This window comes from Pleurodeles waltl, chromosome 1_2, assembly GCF_031143425.1.
Source record: "Pleurodeles waltl isolate 20211129_DDA chromosome 1_2, aPleWal1.hap1.20221129, whole genome shotgun sequence".
Classification (NCBI taxonomy): Eukaryota; Metazoa; Chordata; class Amphibia; order Caudata; family Salamandridae; genus Pleurodeles; species Pleurodeles waltl.
Genome location: NC_090437.1, coordinates 139,054,993 through 139,073,807, shown reverse-complemented (window position 1 = coordinate 139,073,807; position 18,815 = coordinate 139,054,993). Strand labels below are relative to the sequence as shown.

Here is an 18,815-nt window from a genome sequence, read left to right as displayed (position 1 = left end):
GACCCTACATTTGGAAGATGGATGTTATCAATTTGGTTCCAAAAGATTTATATCAATAGCCGCCGCAAGGGTGGGGCTGTTGAAGATTCCTCCGGTAACACTTCCCCAAGCTACTAAGGTGATTCAAATGAAACAGTACAGAATACCGGGAGGACATGAGGAGATTAGCCAGACTATACATGATTTACTAGAGGCCGGGGTAATAGTTCCCATCACCACTGCGTGGAATAATGCCCTCTGGCCTGTTCGTAAAAGTGATAACAGTTGGAGGATTTGCATTGATTATCGCCAATTGAATAAACATACACCTCCTCTGACTGCAGCGGTCCCAGACACCATTACCTTGATTGAGAACATACAGAAACACAGTGGGACTTGGTATGCAACCATTGACATTGCCAATGCCTTCTTTACGATACCAATAGCTACTGAGAGCCAGCCTCAGCTGGCATTCCAGTGGGCGGGGCGTCAGTACACCTTCTGTAGATTACCCATGGGGTATTTACATAGCCCCACTATCTGCCACCGGCTGGTGGCAGAGCATTTGGATGAAGTACCAGTGGTTCCTGGAGTGCAAATTTCTCACTATATAGATGACGTGATGATGCAGGGAGAGACGCAAGAACAGGTGCAAATTCAGCTAGACAGGGTCGTGGAACATTTGCAGAATAAAGGGTGGGAGATTAACCCTGAGAAAGTGCAGGGACCGTCTCAGAGCGTGAGATTTTTGGGCATTCAGTGGAATCAGGGACACAGAGAAGTGTTGCCAAAAGTGAAAAAAAAGATTAAGGAATTCGCAGTACCGCGAAATCGGAAGGAAGCCCAGAGTTTTATTGGACTATTCGGGTATTGGAGACAACATATACCCCATTTGTCTCAGATTTTGGCCCCATTGTACAAAGTTACACGAAAGAAAAATGCGTTTGAATGGGGAGAGCAGGAGCAGCGCGCGTTTGAATTGGCGAAAGACGCCATTCAGCATGCTTTGGATTTGTGGCCGATTCGAGAGGGAGACATTGAGTTGAATGTGACAGTCCAGGGGCAGTATGCCAATTGGAGTTTATGGCAAAAACAAGGAAGAAAGAGGGTGCCCCTGGGATTTTGGACAAAGAAGTTACCTGAGGCAGGAGAGCGGTATACTCCCTTTGAGAAGCAGCTGCTGGCCTGCTATTGGGCCCTGGTTGATACTGAGCAAATTACACTGGGACACAATGTGATTTTAAGGCCTGAAATTCCCATCATGCAGTGGGTGATGAGTTCCCCTAAAACTCATAGAATTGGACATGCGCAAGAAGCCAGCATTATAAAATGGAAATGGTATGTCCAGGACAGGGCACGAGCGGGTCCAAAAGGGACCGCCGTTTTGCATGAGCAGGTAGCGCAGGCTCCAGTGGAGAATTCCGAAATGTTGCATGATGTACCTTCAGTGTGTGAATCCCCAGTAGGGTGGGGCCAGCCGTTCGCAGACTTGTCTGCAGATGACAAAAAACATGTGTGGTTCACAGATGGTTCAGCAAAATATGTTGGAGCGAAAAGGCACTGGAAGGCAGTGTCCTATAATCCTGTTACCAAGAAGCTTTTGACAACTACAGGACAGGGAAAAAGTAGCCAGTATGCAGAGCTTTATGCCGTGTATCAGGCTTTAAAACAGGAGCTACCCGGAAAATGTCACATTTATACAGATTCCTGGTCTACCGCCAATGGGTTAGCTACTTGGCTTCCCACGTGGCATGCACATCAGTACAAAATCCATAACAAAGAGGTATGGGGGAAGGAGTTATGGCAGGAGATCTGGGAAATGTTACCTCAAAGCACCGTGACTGTCTATCATGTGGACGCTCACTGTCCAACTGATTCATTAGACCGATGGTTCAATTGTCTTGCAGACGATCGAGCCAAGATTCAAGAGGCTGAAGTGGAGGCGCAGAGTTCTGATTTGGTGGGAATGGCTAAATGGGCACACCAGAAATGCGGACATCTTGGAGAAAAGGCTACTCACAGGTGGGCTGAGATTAGAGGGATGCATCTTCCCCTAAATTTGATTAAAACAGCGATCATTGAATGTCCCATTTGTCAGCATGCACAGCACAGACCGGTCCCACAGGTGGTGAGAGGCCAGCTAGGTAGAGGTAAATTGCCAGGACAGATTTGGCAGATTGATTACATTGGACCAATGCCAGTGAGCAGAGGGTGTCAGTATGCCTGCACCGTGGTAGACACTTACTCTGGTTATCTCATAGCCTTTCCCTGCAAGCGCGCAACTCAGCAGAGCACCCTGAAAACACTAGATCTGTTGATTCTGTACTATGGGGTGCCACTCCAGATTCAAAGTGATAACGCCAGCCACTTCAAGGGCAGACTAGTGCAGGACTATTGTGCACAACGCAATATTGAGTGGATTTTTCACATACCTTACTACCCACAAGCAGCGGGACTGATTGAGAGAATGAATGGGTTGCTGAAAGAACAATTGCGTAAACTGAATGATGGGACACTGAAGGGGTGGAGGGATAATTTGTATGATGCTTTGCAAATTTTGAACAACCGACCCCTAACAAATGCCGAGACACCTCTCATGAGCATGCTGACACCTGCTTTACAGATTAATCCGTTTACAACGAGCAATACCATTGTGTATTGGGAAACAGCTCCAGGAGCTTTGGCCCCATATCGAGCTACACCAGAATCTGCAGGACTTGACTTACATGCTTTACACATGTATCGATTGAAACCTAGAGACATCACTCTGATTGAAACTGGGGTGGGAATTCAGATTCCCCCTGAGCATTACGGTCTGATCGCCCCTCGATCTGGGCTTGCCTTGAGGGGCATCCAAGTTTTAGGAGGCGTGATAGATGCAGACTACCAAGGCGAGTTGAAAGTCATTCTCTTGAACAGTGGTGACACAGACCTAGTGGTGCAACCTGGTGGTCGCGTTGCCCAAATTGTCATTATGCCGGTTTATGGAGGTGTTGTTAAGAAGGGGAGCGCCCCAGCTCTTCTCACTGTGAGAGGCAAAGGAGGGTTCGGATCTACTGACAAGAACCCAGGGGCCAAGGTGTGGATTGAATCCCCAAATAACCCTCCTCAACCCGCTGATGTCATCGCCACTGGACCAGACAATGTCCTGGTAGTTATGCGACCTGGTCAAGACAAATGGGAACATGTTCCCGCTGACAAATGCTATCTGCGTGAATGATAATACGTGTTTTGTCCTTTGTTCTTTTCAGATCATCCTGTGGAGTGCCTGTGCCATGAGTGTGGTGTATGGAGCCCGTTCGGGAGACTCCACCGGGGAGCGGGAGGGGCTCATAGCCCAAAAATTCAACCGTCAGCTGCAGATGCCAACGCTGCTGCATCAACCGAACAATGTTTGGATTCATCTAGCGCAGGAAGTGCTGAATATATCTCACTTCTGTATGAGTAACATGCAAAGCGTTCAAGATTTGATTACCACTTGTCTAGTGGCAGTGCCCACTCCTGCTGCTGTATTATTACACATCTTTAACAATACAAACCAGGATGGAATGGTGGATGTGAGTGACGTTCGCTCCCATCTGTCACTCTATGAGTACTGCCGTCATTGCCCGGAGGTGGGCAGGCGGTTGTGGAGGAACATGACATCTATACTCACGTTTAACATCTCAAATGGGGATGTGTGCTATTCATTGACCTGTGATCCTATGAAAATAGGTAAATGTGCTCAGCTCAAATTGGAGAAAAGAGACAAAAACTTAACTGCTGCACAACGGACGTTGTGCCACTCACGGACTGACCTAACCTGTTTGAATGTAAATAATTCGATGTTTTGCCAACATGTGGTGCCTGCTGCCAGCCACATTCAAAATGTTAAGTTGCCTAAAGGTTGGCTCTTTTCTTGTGGTAATCTTTCTTTTACTTATATTCCAGCCAATCTAACCGGAGGGCCTTGTGCCTGGTCACGCTTAGGCTTTCTCATGTTTCCTATGGATACTGCTCTACACCCTCGCTATACCAGAGACACTATTCAATTACCTACGGACTGTGATTCTGAAATTTCATTGCTGTCCAGAACAGAATATGTTAGTTTAGCTGGTTCTATCGTAGGGGTGCCAGGACTTGCAGTATATAATACCAGAGTTATTAATAAACTTGCATGTTTAGTAGTCAAGAATATTAACTATACATCAGCTGCCTTAGCTGAGCTGTTATTAGATGTACAGGGAATTAGAAGAGCTGCTTTGCAGAATCGCGCTGCTATTGATTATTTACTGCTTAAACACAACCATGGCTGCAGTGATTTTGAAGGATTATGTTGCTTCAATTTATCCGACCACTCCATATCAATCAACTCCCACATAGAGGCCCTGCATAAGTTGGTGAAGGGGGTGCAGCAGGATGTTGACAAGGGGTGGTGGGATTGGGCTTTTGGATGGCTGCCTAATTTAGGCCAACTGCGTTATATCTTTGGTGTAATCATTATCATAACAGTTATTTTAATTTCATTATGTTGTTGTATTCAGTGTGTGCCTAACCTTCTATCTCAGTGTCGCCCAAGAGCATTGCCATTTCAGCTTATAGGATATACTTAGTTGTAAGTTGGCCAAATGGTCCAAGGGTGGAAATGTATTGCTACATACACTACGTGCATGCGGCAGCACTACGTGCAAGGTAAACAGTGGTGCAGAGTGTGGACCATTGGCCTCTGCTTTCATTGGCCTCCGCTTCCATTTTGGTTCACGACTCCATTTTGTCGAGTCTGGTTCGGTGCGTAAGGCACTGTTCTGTGTTTTTCCACAAGCTTCGGCAAGCTGAAGGGTGGGGTGTTTTTCTGCTCAACTTCGCTCCATCTGCCTGGTACGAAGGGCGCTATTTACATTCCACGAGCTATCAGTTAGAACAACAGGGGGATGCGCCTGTACACAAGGAGGAATGCAAGCTGCCTGTACACAAGGAGGAATGCAAGCTTCACCTTGGAGTCCTCTCCTGGGAACTTGGCCCGTTCTGAGGAGACGTCTCGAAGGGTGAACAAGGTACCGCCGATTGCACAATTTGTAAAGGAGGGGGTCTTTTTCTAGAAAAGACTCCTGGGCGTTAGTAAATACTATAAAAGTTGGGGGCCTGGATGGGCTGGTTTAGGAACTCTCTTCTGGGTTGGACGCAACGCCAGGAGGACTGATTGTCCCGAACAGAGGCTCCCTGTGCCAGCTGATTTGGGTTCCCCAGCTTTGTGTACGGCGGAGGGATGCAGACGCTCTTTTCGGTGAAGCTTTTCAATTTATTAAGTGTATTGTGTGTGCGCGCGTAATATGTACTTATTCTTGCAGTCATTTTCATGCTATTGAGCATTGAAGTATATTGTGTGTGCGCGCGTAATATGCACTTATTCTTGCAGTCATTTTCATGCTATTGAGCATTGAGGTATATTGTGTGTGCTTGTATTATATGCACTTACTCTTGCAATTATTCACAGAGTGCTTATATCTTTATCATTATTCTCATGTTATTCTCCTGATGTATATATATATATATATTAGTGTGGTTTAGTTTTGCTAGCTGAGAACTTGCCCCTTAAATAAACTTGATTATTCTACTTACGAAGGTGTTTGAGAGTGATTGCTTTACATTGTGCCTTAAAATATCCTGAAGTGCATAGTTTTGATATTCTGAAGAGTAAAGCAGCACAAAGGGAACCGAAAACCAAATTAAAATAGACATTGAAAATTTGTCATGTTCAAAAAGGTAAACATAAGATATCTCCTATTGAAATGGAAAACTTGTCTTACTATAATATTGAGTCAGTTAACCAGTCTATCGCTACCCTGACAGTCAGGCTGGAAAACATTGAAGCAGGCAAATTCTTGAAAACCAGTCTGGTCATACCAAAGGGAATTATACATAACATGGGGGTCTCTGGTACATCACTGCAGTCTGGAAATGTGAACCTGAACAATACATCAATAATAATAAAAGGGCTGACTGATGAAAGGAATTCGAAAAAGAGAAATGGGACTAGGACATAGCTAAAATCTCAATACCTAAGCATGATGCGACATTGGTCAGGGGAAGTAACAAAAGAAAAAAATCTATAGGAAGAACAAAAAAAATTATTTGGGTGATAGTCAGGCATGTGACACAACACCGAGAGTACGGGTGATACACAAAGGCCAAAGTTACACAAATTTTAACTCTACCGTTGGCGACTATACCATATACGGTACTCCTAGCTAATGTTTCAGTTCCTTCTTCAGGAAAAAATTAAAACCTGGTTTTCTTTTAAGGAACGAAAGCCATATGCTACTTAGGAAACAGACCATCATTAACTAATGTAATATAGAAATTAGGCCACCTTGAGTCACAGATCTATAATTTCATCCTTAGGTCCAATCAAGGATACATAAATGTAGGGCTGCCTGTTCCTTTAAGGGAAGGGGCAGTAACGTGACTAACTGCAGGTGACACACTTTGATCCTGTATATCTCTTTTTATTTTCCTTCAATACCATTATAGCCAAATAGACATGCACTGGTGAAGTGTTGTCTTTTATGTTCACAGCATGAAATATCATTATCTGTGGAATTTAGTAAGCAGAACAAGTTCAACCAACTGTTGCGTAGCGATGGGCATCGTCATGACCATCCCCTCACAACACAGGGGAGCTTGTAATAGTATCAAAAGCAGCAACAAACATGCAAAAAACAAATAAAAAAAATAATAAAAACGCACAAAACGTCAAGCCATCAGATATACTTGCTGTGTATCAAGCACAAAAAGCATAGACAAAACAATAGCATGTGTGAATAAGCGGTGACACACAACACCATGTCATGTACTTTATGCACTGTAAACCTGCAGCCCAAAACCCAATATTTGGGCCTGTTTAATTTGTCAGGTTTAAAATCCTTACCCTCCTTTTGACAGTAGATCACCAGGCAATGGAAATCTGCTGTCAAATATAACTTTACTGTTTCTCTTCTAACATACAGGACCAGCAAGAACAATTCATGATAGGACCAAATACATGAAAATAAATTTCCATTACTTAACTGTTACCCTCTTGTCAGTTACTTCGCAACATCAAGCCACCTTAGTTTTACCTTTCTAAAAGTAAAAATTGTTACACTGACACTCCATATTAATTTGGCACCTACAATTTCCACTGTGAAAAATAAGTCTTAATTGGCAAATCGTTCTCATTAAGGCATGTAGCCTTCAAAATTTTAGAAAAGGGCTGCATCTTATTTTCTGTCTAAGACTTAATGCAACACTTTGTTTTCTGTCAAATAAAAGCAACTAGCAGGCATAATTTTATTTTTTTAGAGAGGAGACACAAATGTATCAGTTCTGCAGAGCATTTAACATGATGTTGGGACTTTCGAAGAAACCCCTTTTTTTTATATTTTCCCTTATTTTAGAGGCCCGGTAGGGTCATTCTGCATTTCACAGAGACAAGGCCCTAATTTAAAAGGTCACAAGTGTCAACATGACAGCCTCCTCCATTGTTTATGGGAAAACTAAAGATAGCATCTCAGCAGCATGACTTGAGCCAGCCTCTGTAGCTCTCCTAGCTTCTGCCACTCTGAATCTGTCAAAGACAGTAGGCCTTCTTATTTTCCTTCTAACCTGCAATAATTCACTCTATTTTGAAAAAAATAATTTTTCCTTTTTAGGTGCTAAAAAAATGTATCTCTATTTCCAGATTATTAAACTACATTTACTGTGAATAATTCACAAACCTTAATAACACACATACCAGTTGTTAGAATAAATGCTTGTTGCAATCCCATGCAATGGTACATATTTCATCAACCTCGAATGAATGAACGTCTCAGTAGGCCCAGCTGAAGTTAGAACCTTCAACCTTGATATTAAAACAAGCCTTTGTACTGGCACATTGACTCATTGAATCATAAGAAGGCACAACCTGCAAATATATATCAAACCTAAATGTATGCATTTACTGAAGCCTGAGACACTTTAAAAAGTACTCTGAATGAAAGAAAATGCAGTTTAAACAGTGCTTTCGCCCAAAATCGACTTTGATATTTTAGGCATTAAAAAATCAATATCCTACAATTTTCTTGCATAATATGCATTACCAGAATGTCTATTACACAATCCATGAGTCAGCCATTGAAAATATTACTTATACTTTATAGAAATGAGCTTGTTTGCTCCTGCGCCAAGGGAAAATTGCACATACAAATGTCATTTTAGCGGTGCAACATAACTTAAATTAAATTTTAATATTTAGGAGGTCATAGTATAGGTATTAAGCTTTATAAATATTAAAAAACGATTTTGAAAGGCACTTATTATTTAAATAATTTTTCCATAATTAATAATTTTCTTTAAAAAAAAATAAAAAAAAATCAATTATTCTTTTTTTTGTGATAATTCCACATATAAAAGCAAGCTGCATCCCTTGCCTATTATTTGGGATACATTAACTCACAAGCCTAAGCGCATAAGCCTAACTTGAAATGCGTCACATTTTTGCGCCACTTTCATTTAAAAGGAAGGTTATGCAAAATTCCACCCATGTTTAACTGGGAAAGTGCTGGCTGAATTGAACATTCCTATCAAATATACTGCAGCTGAAAAGTTTGCCTGTGAACATCTAATACAATGCATCTAAGAAAAATGCTGTAAATTTATTTATTTTTTTGCAAAAATAGATAATTTCGTTTTTTTTGGGGGGGGCCCTATTTATATCTATTGAATGTGTTTTCTAATTTATTAAGCATTTAACGGCAGTTTTGTATATGTGCACAATTGCTCATTCTATAAATTAAAGAGCAACATATAGCTATGTTAGCACATCACATGGTTCATTTCTGGATTTTTTCTAAGTTTCTACTTAATATTAATTAACCAACATTTTACTTAACAAACTGTAAACATCAAGAAGACCCACAAACACACATTGAGCTCATTTCAGATATAAACAGAAAACACTCAGTACACATAATACAGCGCGCTTTAGCCATTTTTCATAAATAGCGCCGTCGCAATTTACTTACAGAACCGTTTGCAGATCCTAGTTGTAAGTCATATTTACAAGAAAAAAAAGAAAACTTTTCTCAATTATTTCCAAGAATAGCGGACCCATACTTTATTAAACGTGATGGGGCCCACTCCGTGCTTCACATATAGTTCATAGGTTGGAGTTCCAATCGGAGGAACCGGACATGAGTCCTCCAACCGGGAGTCCCTTTTACAACCAAGACAAAACAAATTTCCAAGTCTGCTAAGACCAGGCATCTTCGCTCACTAGTCTAGCTTCAAACTTCAAAGGATTATCGTTTACGATAGTCTCGTGAATACACGAGTCCTTCGGCTTTGGTACTTGCAAGTTCCAAATCAAAGTGATCCCAAAGGGATACCAAACCAAATGTCCAACTAAGGACCAAACCAAGTGTCCAACTAAGGACCAAACCAAGTGTCCAACTAAGGACTGGGAGACGCTCCACTTATACTTAACTGAAAATATCGATGACGTCACCAGAAGACTCGTCTTATCATTTCGCTCTACCAAAAATCAAGGGTCCAAATCAGGGCCATAGCCAGGGCAGCAGTCCTTCATAGCCGTCGGGAAGCGGGGAACCTCGCAACAAAGACTTTCGGACCACGTCGACATGCAGGGGTCGATGAAGTGGCGGCCTTCCTCCAGAATTTTCACACGAAGCTCCCCACGGACCTCAGGCTTGGACCGGTACCGCTGGTATCGCCCCACGTTGGGCGCCAACTGAGGTAATGCTCATGCTTAGTGTACTAGTCATTATCGGTCTTTTGATACTAAAATCGTACTGCTGTGGCAAAGTAAATTACATGGGTCCAGAATTTTTAGAACCACAGACCCATCTTTGTTCACATTCTCATGGAGTTTTTGGCTTGTTCTCTGAAGTAGCAATTTTCTTGATCAACAGTCATCCGATGTCGTTCTTGCAGTGTCTTTTCTCTAAAAAGTGGGACGTAATTTTAGTGTTAATGTGTTGGCATTTAATGGTTCTGAAGTGTTCGACAATTCTAAACATAACCTTTCTAGAGGTCACTCCTATATATTTATACCCAGAGGGATTTTCCCTAAGAGCCTGGATCTTGGCTGGAGGGTGCTTTGATTGCAAGTGACTGTCCTGCTAAGCCTTATTACCCCTATTGAATTGCTCCCTTCTAGAGTAGGTCACCCATAGTGGTCAGAGTACCCAAACACAACTTTATAAAACGTTTTTAAAATAACCGCTAATCACGGTATTTGCCAACGCTTGTTTGCCTTTTGAGTGAGACACTGTTTTACGATTTACTCAAAAGTTCATATCTCCAGAAACCTTTAGTTTATTTTGTTCATTTTGGTATGTAAAAATCCATAAAGGTATGATCTATTACTATAAATTGGTGTCTGATTAGTTTTGTGTCACCTTTATTCTTTTTCCATTTTTTTGATACTTCTAAATGCTTTGCACTAGTTCCTTTGTGTTAAAGTCTGAAGGCTCCAAGCAACAGCTACCCTAGGTTTGAGCTGAGGTTTTACAAACGAGCCTGATTGAACCCAAGACATGATAGGCACATCATATAAGAAACCGTATTTCCTCTCACCTACCTTCTTTACATTTCCCAGATGGTAAGTGGTTGTCATGGTACCGATGTCATGCTATAAAGGCCCTAAGAAACTTGGGTGGTATTGAAAAAAATTGCACTTGTACAAATGATTTAGAATTTTTAATGGGAGTGTGCGCAAGGTATCAGCACTAACGCTAACCTAGAAACTCAGTGCATAGAGACGTTGCGCGGAGAGATGTAAATACAAAAAACACGAGGAGATAGACAGGAGGAGGAAATGCACTTACATCGAGTGCTAAATCTGAAACGGGGGCGAAAAACTCAAAAAAAAATAAAAAGTTCCGTGACAACAGTGAAGGCTACACTCAGCCAATTAAAAGGCAGAAATATACTTAAATGCTCCAGGGGCGATAAAAACTGAAGACATAGGGAGGAAATAAATACCAAATTAGGAGAAGGTGATAGACAAAGACAAGAAAGCCAGCCAGTCATGAGCAAGTGATAGATGTATAGCCCGCTGTGATTACATGTTACTGTATTGGTTACAGTGCTCTTAGTGATGGACGTCTAAAGCTGTTTTTGACGAGACCGCAAAAACGATATTCGGCAAGTAAATTACAAGTAGATATTCCTCCAAGTTTAGTTGGCACACTGTATGTAGCTTTTGCTAGACTAATGAATGTGCTTTTGAAAATATGTAAGTATTTAACACAAAATGCAAGGATTTGTGTTGTGCTAATAAGTGACAAAACGTATAACTAGCAATTATTTTGTATACTTTTATTTTCTTATGTAATTTGCAGTCATGCTTAGAATTAACAACAGAGTCCTTTGGGCAGAACATGCTATTTATTAAATAACTGTCTCACTTGAAAGTAATCTTGGTTTCTCCTCTGTCACACTCCTGTAGGGACTCCTCCAGACCTCTTCGTGAGAAGGCGAAGTTCAGCTTCAGAGGCGGAATCCGGAACTTGTATGCTATTTGAATCGCCACAGTGATGGTAAAGTATGATAAACTCCAAAAACGAATAGTGTAGTAATTTATGAACAGTTCTGAATATGTGATGCGTTATTGTGCACGTGGGTGTTATGCTTGTTTTCTAACTTTGAAAATGTACAGCTGGTAACCTCATTCAAAAATCCTGCGACAACAGCTTTGTATTTTTGTTTTGCTTTCTCTTACAAATCACATTAAATGATGAACCACCTTTACTATGAATTTTGGGACATGATAGATTTATTGATCCAGTCATATAGTCAGCAACAGAGACTTTGTTAAAGGTTCGCATTTTAACTGGGTAATATGTTTGGCAGCACCACTTGCCAAAGCTGGAGAAAACCTTTCCCAAAGACGTGTTAGCTGCACCTTGGTTAAGCAGAGGTGGGTTATAGGATGGACCCAAAAGCCTTTAGTGAAGTTTTGGGAAGTCAGAATTCAGAATGCATGGTTTGTCAGTCCATGAAAAAAGTGATCCTAAACTCTTAATCTTACCATTTGTACTCCTGCAACTAATATGATGACTGCAGACTGGCACTCTGGTACATGGAATCTAATCTGAAAATGCTGCTGGGATTCTCCCGGGATGAGGGAGGACAGAAAGAGCACACCCCATGCCCAGAAAGGGGTGGTGCGGTTCTGAAAGGCATGGGGAATGGCATTTATTCACTGACAGAATTGGATAGATGGTGAGGGAAGTTACAGTCTGTGTGAAAGAGGGGGCACCTCATCTGGCATTCCTCTGTTGTTGTTCATGTCATCGATTGTATTGGGGTTAAGACAATCCAAAATCTGGGGTCTGCATGCAAAGCAATCATATTCCATATTTATGATGTACGTCGGTCTTTTTGATAAGCTACGGGTTGATGGATAGAAGGTCCTGACCCGGGGAGCCCTATTTTGTAACTAGCTGGGCCATTTACTCCAAAGATGTTAAGGATTGTCAATTGTCTTTGAATTTGGCAGCCAATCCTACTAGAAGCTAGTGGATAGATTTAAAGGCTGTTTCTACATGTCTCTATTTCTGAAGGTTCAAGCAGAGTTTTTTATGCTTAGCAATTTTCAACAATGTTTTGAAAACTCTACATGGCAGTAGTCAGGTGAATCTATTAATGGCACCCTTGTTAACCCCAACCAGTAAGTAGTTTCTATGAGCAAGACAATTTTTCCCAAGGAAAGACAATTGTAGGTTTACTCTTTTGACTATGGTATTAATTTTTGGAAAAATCATACATTATGTTGTCTGGCCGCCTTATTCATTTCTTTATGTGAGGTAGCTAAGAGGAGCCAAGGGAGTTTAGAAAATGTAATAGTTCCTAGCTCAGGTGAAGTCAAGGAAGTTTTGTTTCATTCACTAAAATCTGCATTATAGGAATTCTGGATGTTTGCCTGGATCACAGAATTGGTGGTTCAATCAAATCTGAAGTTTAGTGCACTGAGTATACATTAGAAAGTGCTATTGAAGGAGGTATGTGATGAATATTAGTGGAAACGTCTTAGCAGATGTACATTTATATTCTGACATTGTGAGGCATCACCTTAAATTAGTTTTGCTCTTTCCTCCAGAACTGAAGTCTGCAATTGCACATTGGATTGGAGGATTCATCAACATAAAAGGTACAGTGTTGAGTTCTGCATGGGTCCCGTCTATCACCCATGCTACATTTTACATTTTAGAGGAATACAAGGCAAACTGTTATTTGGTAACTATGCAAGGAATTCATTTATCATATTGCAGGCCTGCCACCATATGGCTGGACTGGAAGATGCACCACCTTCGCTAGCCCAGCTAAGGTTAGCTTGCACTAGTTAGTTTTGCCTGCCATTCTTGTTGCACTGAAATTGTATCCACGTTGCAGGAGGGGGGGGGGCATGTTAGGCAAAACGTCAATGCTAGCTGGGCCACCATGACATTGTGGCCTCTGTGGCATTTTTCATAACCTACTCCCCAAAGATGGATGTTGCTATTGAAAGACGAATAACAAAAGTATTTGATATATTAGGAGTTTTCTACCAGTTTGTGGAGAACATTTTGGCATTTTTCCTGTTTGTAAGCACCATGCCGTTTGTGGATTGTCATGAACATATGAAAACAGCATCAGGAAGCCCATCTTAGGTAGGATAAGGCTTCTGATGCTCTTTAGCTGGTGTCCCAGTGGAGGATAATCCACAAGCAATTTTCTTTTTATAGTGGAGACATTATAAATGAGCTGGGGTAACCAAGAGGTTAATGAATGAAATAAACGTCAAACCTTAAATGAGGCCCTAAGTTTACTGCATTTTAGTTATCAGTATGCAAACATTTAGGTGGCAGATGAGTATGTATCAGTTACACATATATCCATGAGATGTTCAGGAATATTGGGAATTGTTGAGAAAAACACAAAATAAAGGTTCCGATGAATTTTCCCAATATTTGGGAACATTGAAAATACACAAACTCACTGACATCAATATGTTCACACTTCAACGGCTCTAGAAGGTATAATGACATTAAAGGATAAAGAAAAATGGTGGGTTTTGGTATAAATTTGTGACCAAACCACAAACTTTTAAAAAGAGAAAGTTTGTTCACCAAGAGCTGACAAAGTTCAAATGACAAGAAATTGATGCAGAGCATGAAGGGAAGGCATAAGAAACACCATGAAGCAGACCCCTGAATTAGCTGTAAGCATTTGTGTAGCTATACTGAGAGCACTAAACACAAGGGGCCTGATTCACAAAGGTAAACTTACACTTGAGTGTAAGTTTACGATTGTTTGCTATTCACAAAGAGATTTACGAGTAGTATCTGTACAAGTGCAGAGATGTAATTTTATGGTTGACCGAGTCCCTGCCATAACAGTTTGGGGTAACGTGTTTTTCTTTGCCTCTGGACTTTCAGTTTTACTCTCTGCTACTATTGTGCTAACACAAGAAGGAACATTTGAAATGGGCAAATTGTGTGATACAACAAAATCTTTTAATACATCATCTGGTTTGGAAAAGACCATACTCATATTAAAATCTTCAACAATAACTAGAATTCCCTCGTGATCATCAGACTTTTGACTATCAACAATGGCTCCTACCCTTTTAATTTGCTTAACCGCTGTAGATAGCTTATGCTTACGTACATATACCTTTACCACAATCAGTTTTATTTTTTTCCTTGTTCACCTTCACATTCATTTTATGGCAAGACCCGGAGGCTAACATTATGCATCACTCTATATTGCCACTCTTTACAGCGGTTCCTTTAAGAACATAGGACTTAGAATTCCAACATAATAAAGCCAGAAAGCCCCCAAACCTCAGCCTTCATTATTGCCGCTCATCCTGTAGTTATGTACTCTGTGCAACGAGTGAATTAAATTTGGATTGATTGATATATTGGCGGTTGAACACTATATAGCAATGTGTTATGGCATTGTCCTTTATTAATGATTGTTTAAAATGTAACTAATTATTTATTTAAAAAATGTCGTTAAAAAATGTATTTTATTCTTTTTGTGCCTCACTATATATTTAGTATTAATAGGTATGGAACTGTACTTGTAAGGTTTCAGTGCTATAAGTTATGTGAACAAGGGAGAAATTATATTATTTATTTTCAAAATATTTCAGTAATTACTGTTGGGCCGTTTTTTTTTTTGCCATGTTGCTTGTGCCAGTCGCACTTTTCCTGAGCTTGAGGGGACTGGGCTGGTTGCTCGCACCCCTGGTTACTTGTGCCGCCCGCTTTGTTTCAGGCATTTTGGGTGTGCTTGCATTATCTGCAGTCTGCACCGCTTGTGCTGCTACTTCGAAGGTAGGTTGCTCGCACCGGATGTATTTGTTTTCTTTTGTGTTGGGTGCATGTGTAATTTATGCAGGCTGCAAACCTGCACTGCTGCACCAAATGCACCACTGAGACGCGTGTTGTCTTAGCACATCAGCACATCCTTATTGAACAGCATGTGCGCAGCTAAGATTCATGTTATCTCATCGCATCAGCGAATTTAGGAGATAACAGATAAGGAAAAATGAGGTATGACTATGATGAGGTAAGGTCCTTTCTCATTGGTTGAAGGCTGTTCAGTTACATATGACCATTACAGCTGAGCAGGCATCTGACTTTTCTGTTTGAGGTTGAGCTGTCAACTGGCGATAAGGTGTGGTGGTGGAATGAATCAGTTGTTTTTAAGTAGCAGGTGTTTATATTGTGATGTGTTGGAATTATAATTATTAATCTGATTTGTATATTTAATTAACTGTAAAAATTAGTAAAGACCAATCTCATGCAAGTAATGAGACTATGTTGGAGGAAAGGCTAAATGTGGCTTTAGAGAAAATCTCTTCAAATTTAGGTTCTAAAATGGAAAAACGTTAGGAGGCTATGATGGCTTATTACAAAGTTGGTTCTGAAGAAGAAAAATGTTAGTCTGCCGGTGAGACCACTCAAACCCTTGAATTAGGTAAGGTGTCAAAAAACAGAAAGCACCTTTCTGAGGAGTATTTTCAGGCTAAAAGACGGAAATCTGCAGTGGCAGAACATTGATGCTGGGATTGTCAAGGCAGTACAAAGGCTCATGAAAAGATATTAGAATAATAAAGAAGGGTCATGAGCATTCAGTTATACATTGTGATGAATCATCGGGTAGTGCTGAAGTGGAAATAAGTTGCTCTTCTGATTTTGAATCAGTTGAATTGGACAGTGATGGTGGGGTTGAAATAAAAGACCCAAGGGTGAAGCGGAAAGATACTTTTATTGATGGTTTATCGGATCCTATGGGAGATTCAACGTTTGACCCTCTCCTAATAAGGCATCTTCTTTTACCAGAGGGGTGGCCTCTGGAGCATGTTGGTAATTATGTTCATGCCTGGATGAGAAAACAGATACCTAAGGAGGTCACAGTCAGGTTGAGGTCTGAGTGCCCTTGACCTTTAAATGAAGGTTAGACATATAGGTGACTTATAAGTTACTTAAGGGCAGTGAAAATGTCTGTGAAATAATGTGTGCACTGTTTCACGAAAGCTGCTGTGGCAGTCCTGTAAAAGTGTTTGTCTGAGCAGGGCTGGGGGATCCCTAAACCGGTGTAGACTGGCTTATGCAGAGATGGGCACCATCTGTGCCCATCAAAGCTTTTCCAGCGGCTGGGGGTGGCTACTTCTCCCCAGCCTTCACACCTATTTCCAAAGGGAGAGGGTGTGACGCCCTCTTTCAGAGGAAATCCTTTGTTCTGCCTTCCTGGGCCAGGGCTGCCTGGACCCCAGGAAGGCAGAAACCTGCCTGAGGGGTTGGCAGCAGCAGCAGCTGCAGTGGAGACCCTGGAAAGGCAGTTTGGCAGTACCCGGGTACTAGGCCAGAGACCCGGGGATCATGGAATTGTCCCCCCAATGCCAGAATGGCATTGGGGTGACAATTCCATGATCTTAGACATGTTACATGGCCATGTTCGGAGTTACCATTGTGACGCTGTACATAAGTAGTGACCTATGTACAGTGCACACGTGTAATGGTGTCCCCGCACTCACAAAGTCCGGGGAGTTTGCCCTGAACGATGTGGGGGCACCTTGGCTAGTGCCAGGGTGCCCACACACTAAGTAACTTTGCACCCAACCTTCACCAGGTGAAGGTAAGACATATAGGTGACTTATAAGTTACTTAAGTGCAGTGGTAAATGGTTGTGAAATAACGTGGACGTTATTTCACGCAGGCTGCAATGGCAGGCCTGTGTATGAATTGTCAGAGCTCTCTATGGGTGACAAAAGAAATGTTGCAGCCCATAAGGATCTCATGGAACCCAATGCCCTGGGTACCTATGTACCATAAACTAGGGACTTATAAAGGGGGTCCAGTGTGCCAATTGGAATTGGAATATGAAGTCACTAACCTATAGTGACAAATGTATAATGAGAGAGAGCATAAGCACTAAGGTTCTGGTTAGCAGAGCCTCAGTGACCTTAGAGGATATAGTTTTGGCGACACCAGAGTTGGATCCTAAAATTCTGGCTTTTATTGGCAAAGAAGGATGGGATCTCCAAAAGGGGCCAGGCAGAGGTTTGAAAATGTGCCAGGATTGCCTTTTAGATGTTGTTGAACCATTGACTACTATTTTAGATATAGCAGAGGATGCGAATATTAATTAACAAGAAGTGGATGTGGAGGATCTTTGACAATGGGTCCAACGGGTAGTGTGTCTTTTAGGACTGCAAATATAGCCCTTTCTGTGGAATGTAGGAAGAGCATACTTCTGAAAAAAGATCCCAAATTAGTGGACTTGGCAAACAATGAAGCAGGTCCTCAGCCAGGGGACTTTTATTTGGAGATGATTTTTATAAAAGTAATGTCAACGTTTGTAGGTGCCTTCTCTTCAATTCAAAAGTCACAGGGGGATATTAAGAGAGTTTTTCAGGATCATGTTTTTGGTGGGGCCGGAAGAACAAGGGGCCGTTTTTCCATCAGTGGATTGGGGATTACAAGAGCATCATTTTCCCATGGATATGGCCCCTCTCAAAGTTCTTGGAAATCATCCTTTTACCCACAACATCAGCGTCCAAGGGGACGTGGAGGGCACAGCGATCATCAGAACCAAGGAACAGGTAAGGTTAGTCTTTACTGTTACATCTGCAAAATTGGGCAGCAGACTTGCCCAATTTTATTACAATTGGTTTAGATTGACAAGAGACTCAGCGGCTTTAGAAATAGTGTAGGGTTATCTCATCGATTTCGGTAGAAGAACCGTTCCAGAGTTGGGTTCCCGGAGTAGTACAGTTCAGTCCAGATCAGCCAATTCAGGTAGACAAGGAAGTGCAGGAGTTAATCGAGAAAGGTGCTATTGTGGAGGTGTGCTAGGCAGAAGGAGGCTTTGTAAGCAATATTTTCTTGGCCAGGACTGTCTTTTAGATGTTGTTCAACCATTGACTACAATTTTAGATATAGCAGAGGATGCAAATATTAATTAACAAGCGGTGGATGTGGAGGATCTTTGACAATGGGTCCAACGGGCAGTGTGTCTTTTAGGAATGCAGATACAGCCCTTTCTGTGGAATGTAGGAAGAGCATACTTCTGAAAAAAGATCCCAAATTAGTGGACTTGGCAAACAATGAAGCAGGTCCTCAGCCAGGGGACGTTTATTTGGAGATGATTTTATAAAAACAATGTCAACATGTGTAGGTGCCTTCTCTTCAATTCAAAAGTCATAGAGGGATATTAAGAGAATTTTTCAGGATCATGTTTTTGGTGGGGCCAGAAGAACAAGGGGCCGTTTTTCCATCAATGGATTGGGGATTACAAGAGCATCATTTTCCCGTGGA

The 18,815-nt window shown here is 41.5% G+C and overlaps 1 protein-coding gene across 10 annotated transcripts in view; it reads left to right on the top strand.

Moving 5' to 3' along the window:
* Window positions 1-18,815, top strand: part of LOC138297861 (uncharacterized) — a 1,048,787-nt gene that overhangs the window by 918,531 nt on the left and 111,441 nt on the right. For 8 of the 10 annotated variants that reach the window (XM_069236838.1, XM_069236836.1, XM_069236834.1 and 5 more), the window contains one exon: window positions 3,231-3,609. In XM_069236838.1, coding sequence (XP_069092939.1) covers window positions 3,231-3,427 — 197 coding nt within the window. In that variant the 3' untranslated portion in view covers window positions 3,428-3,609. Of the gene's footprint in view, window positions 1-3,230; window positions 3,610-11,449; window positions 11,541-13,102; window positions 13,154-18,815 lie in introns of those variants that run through there. The other 2 variants (XR_011204470.1, XR_011204464.1) reach the window with 1 other exon arrangement.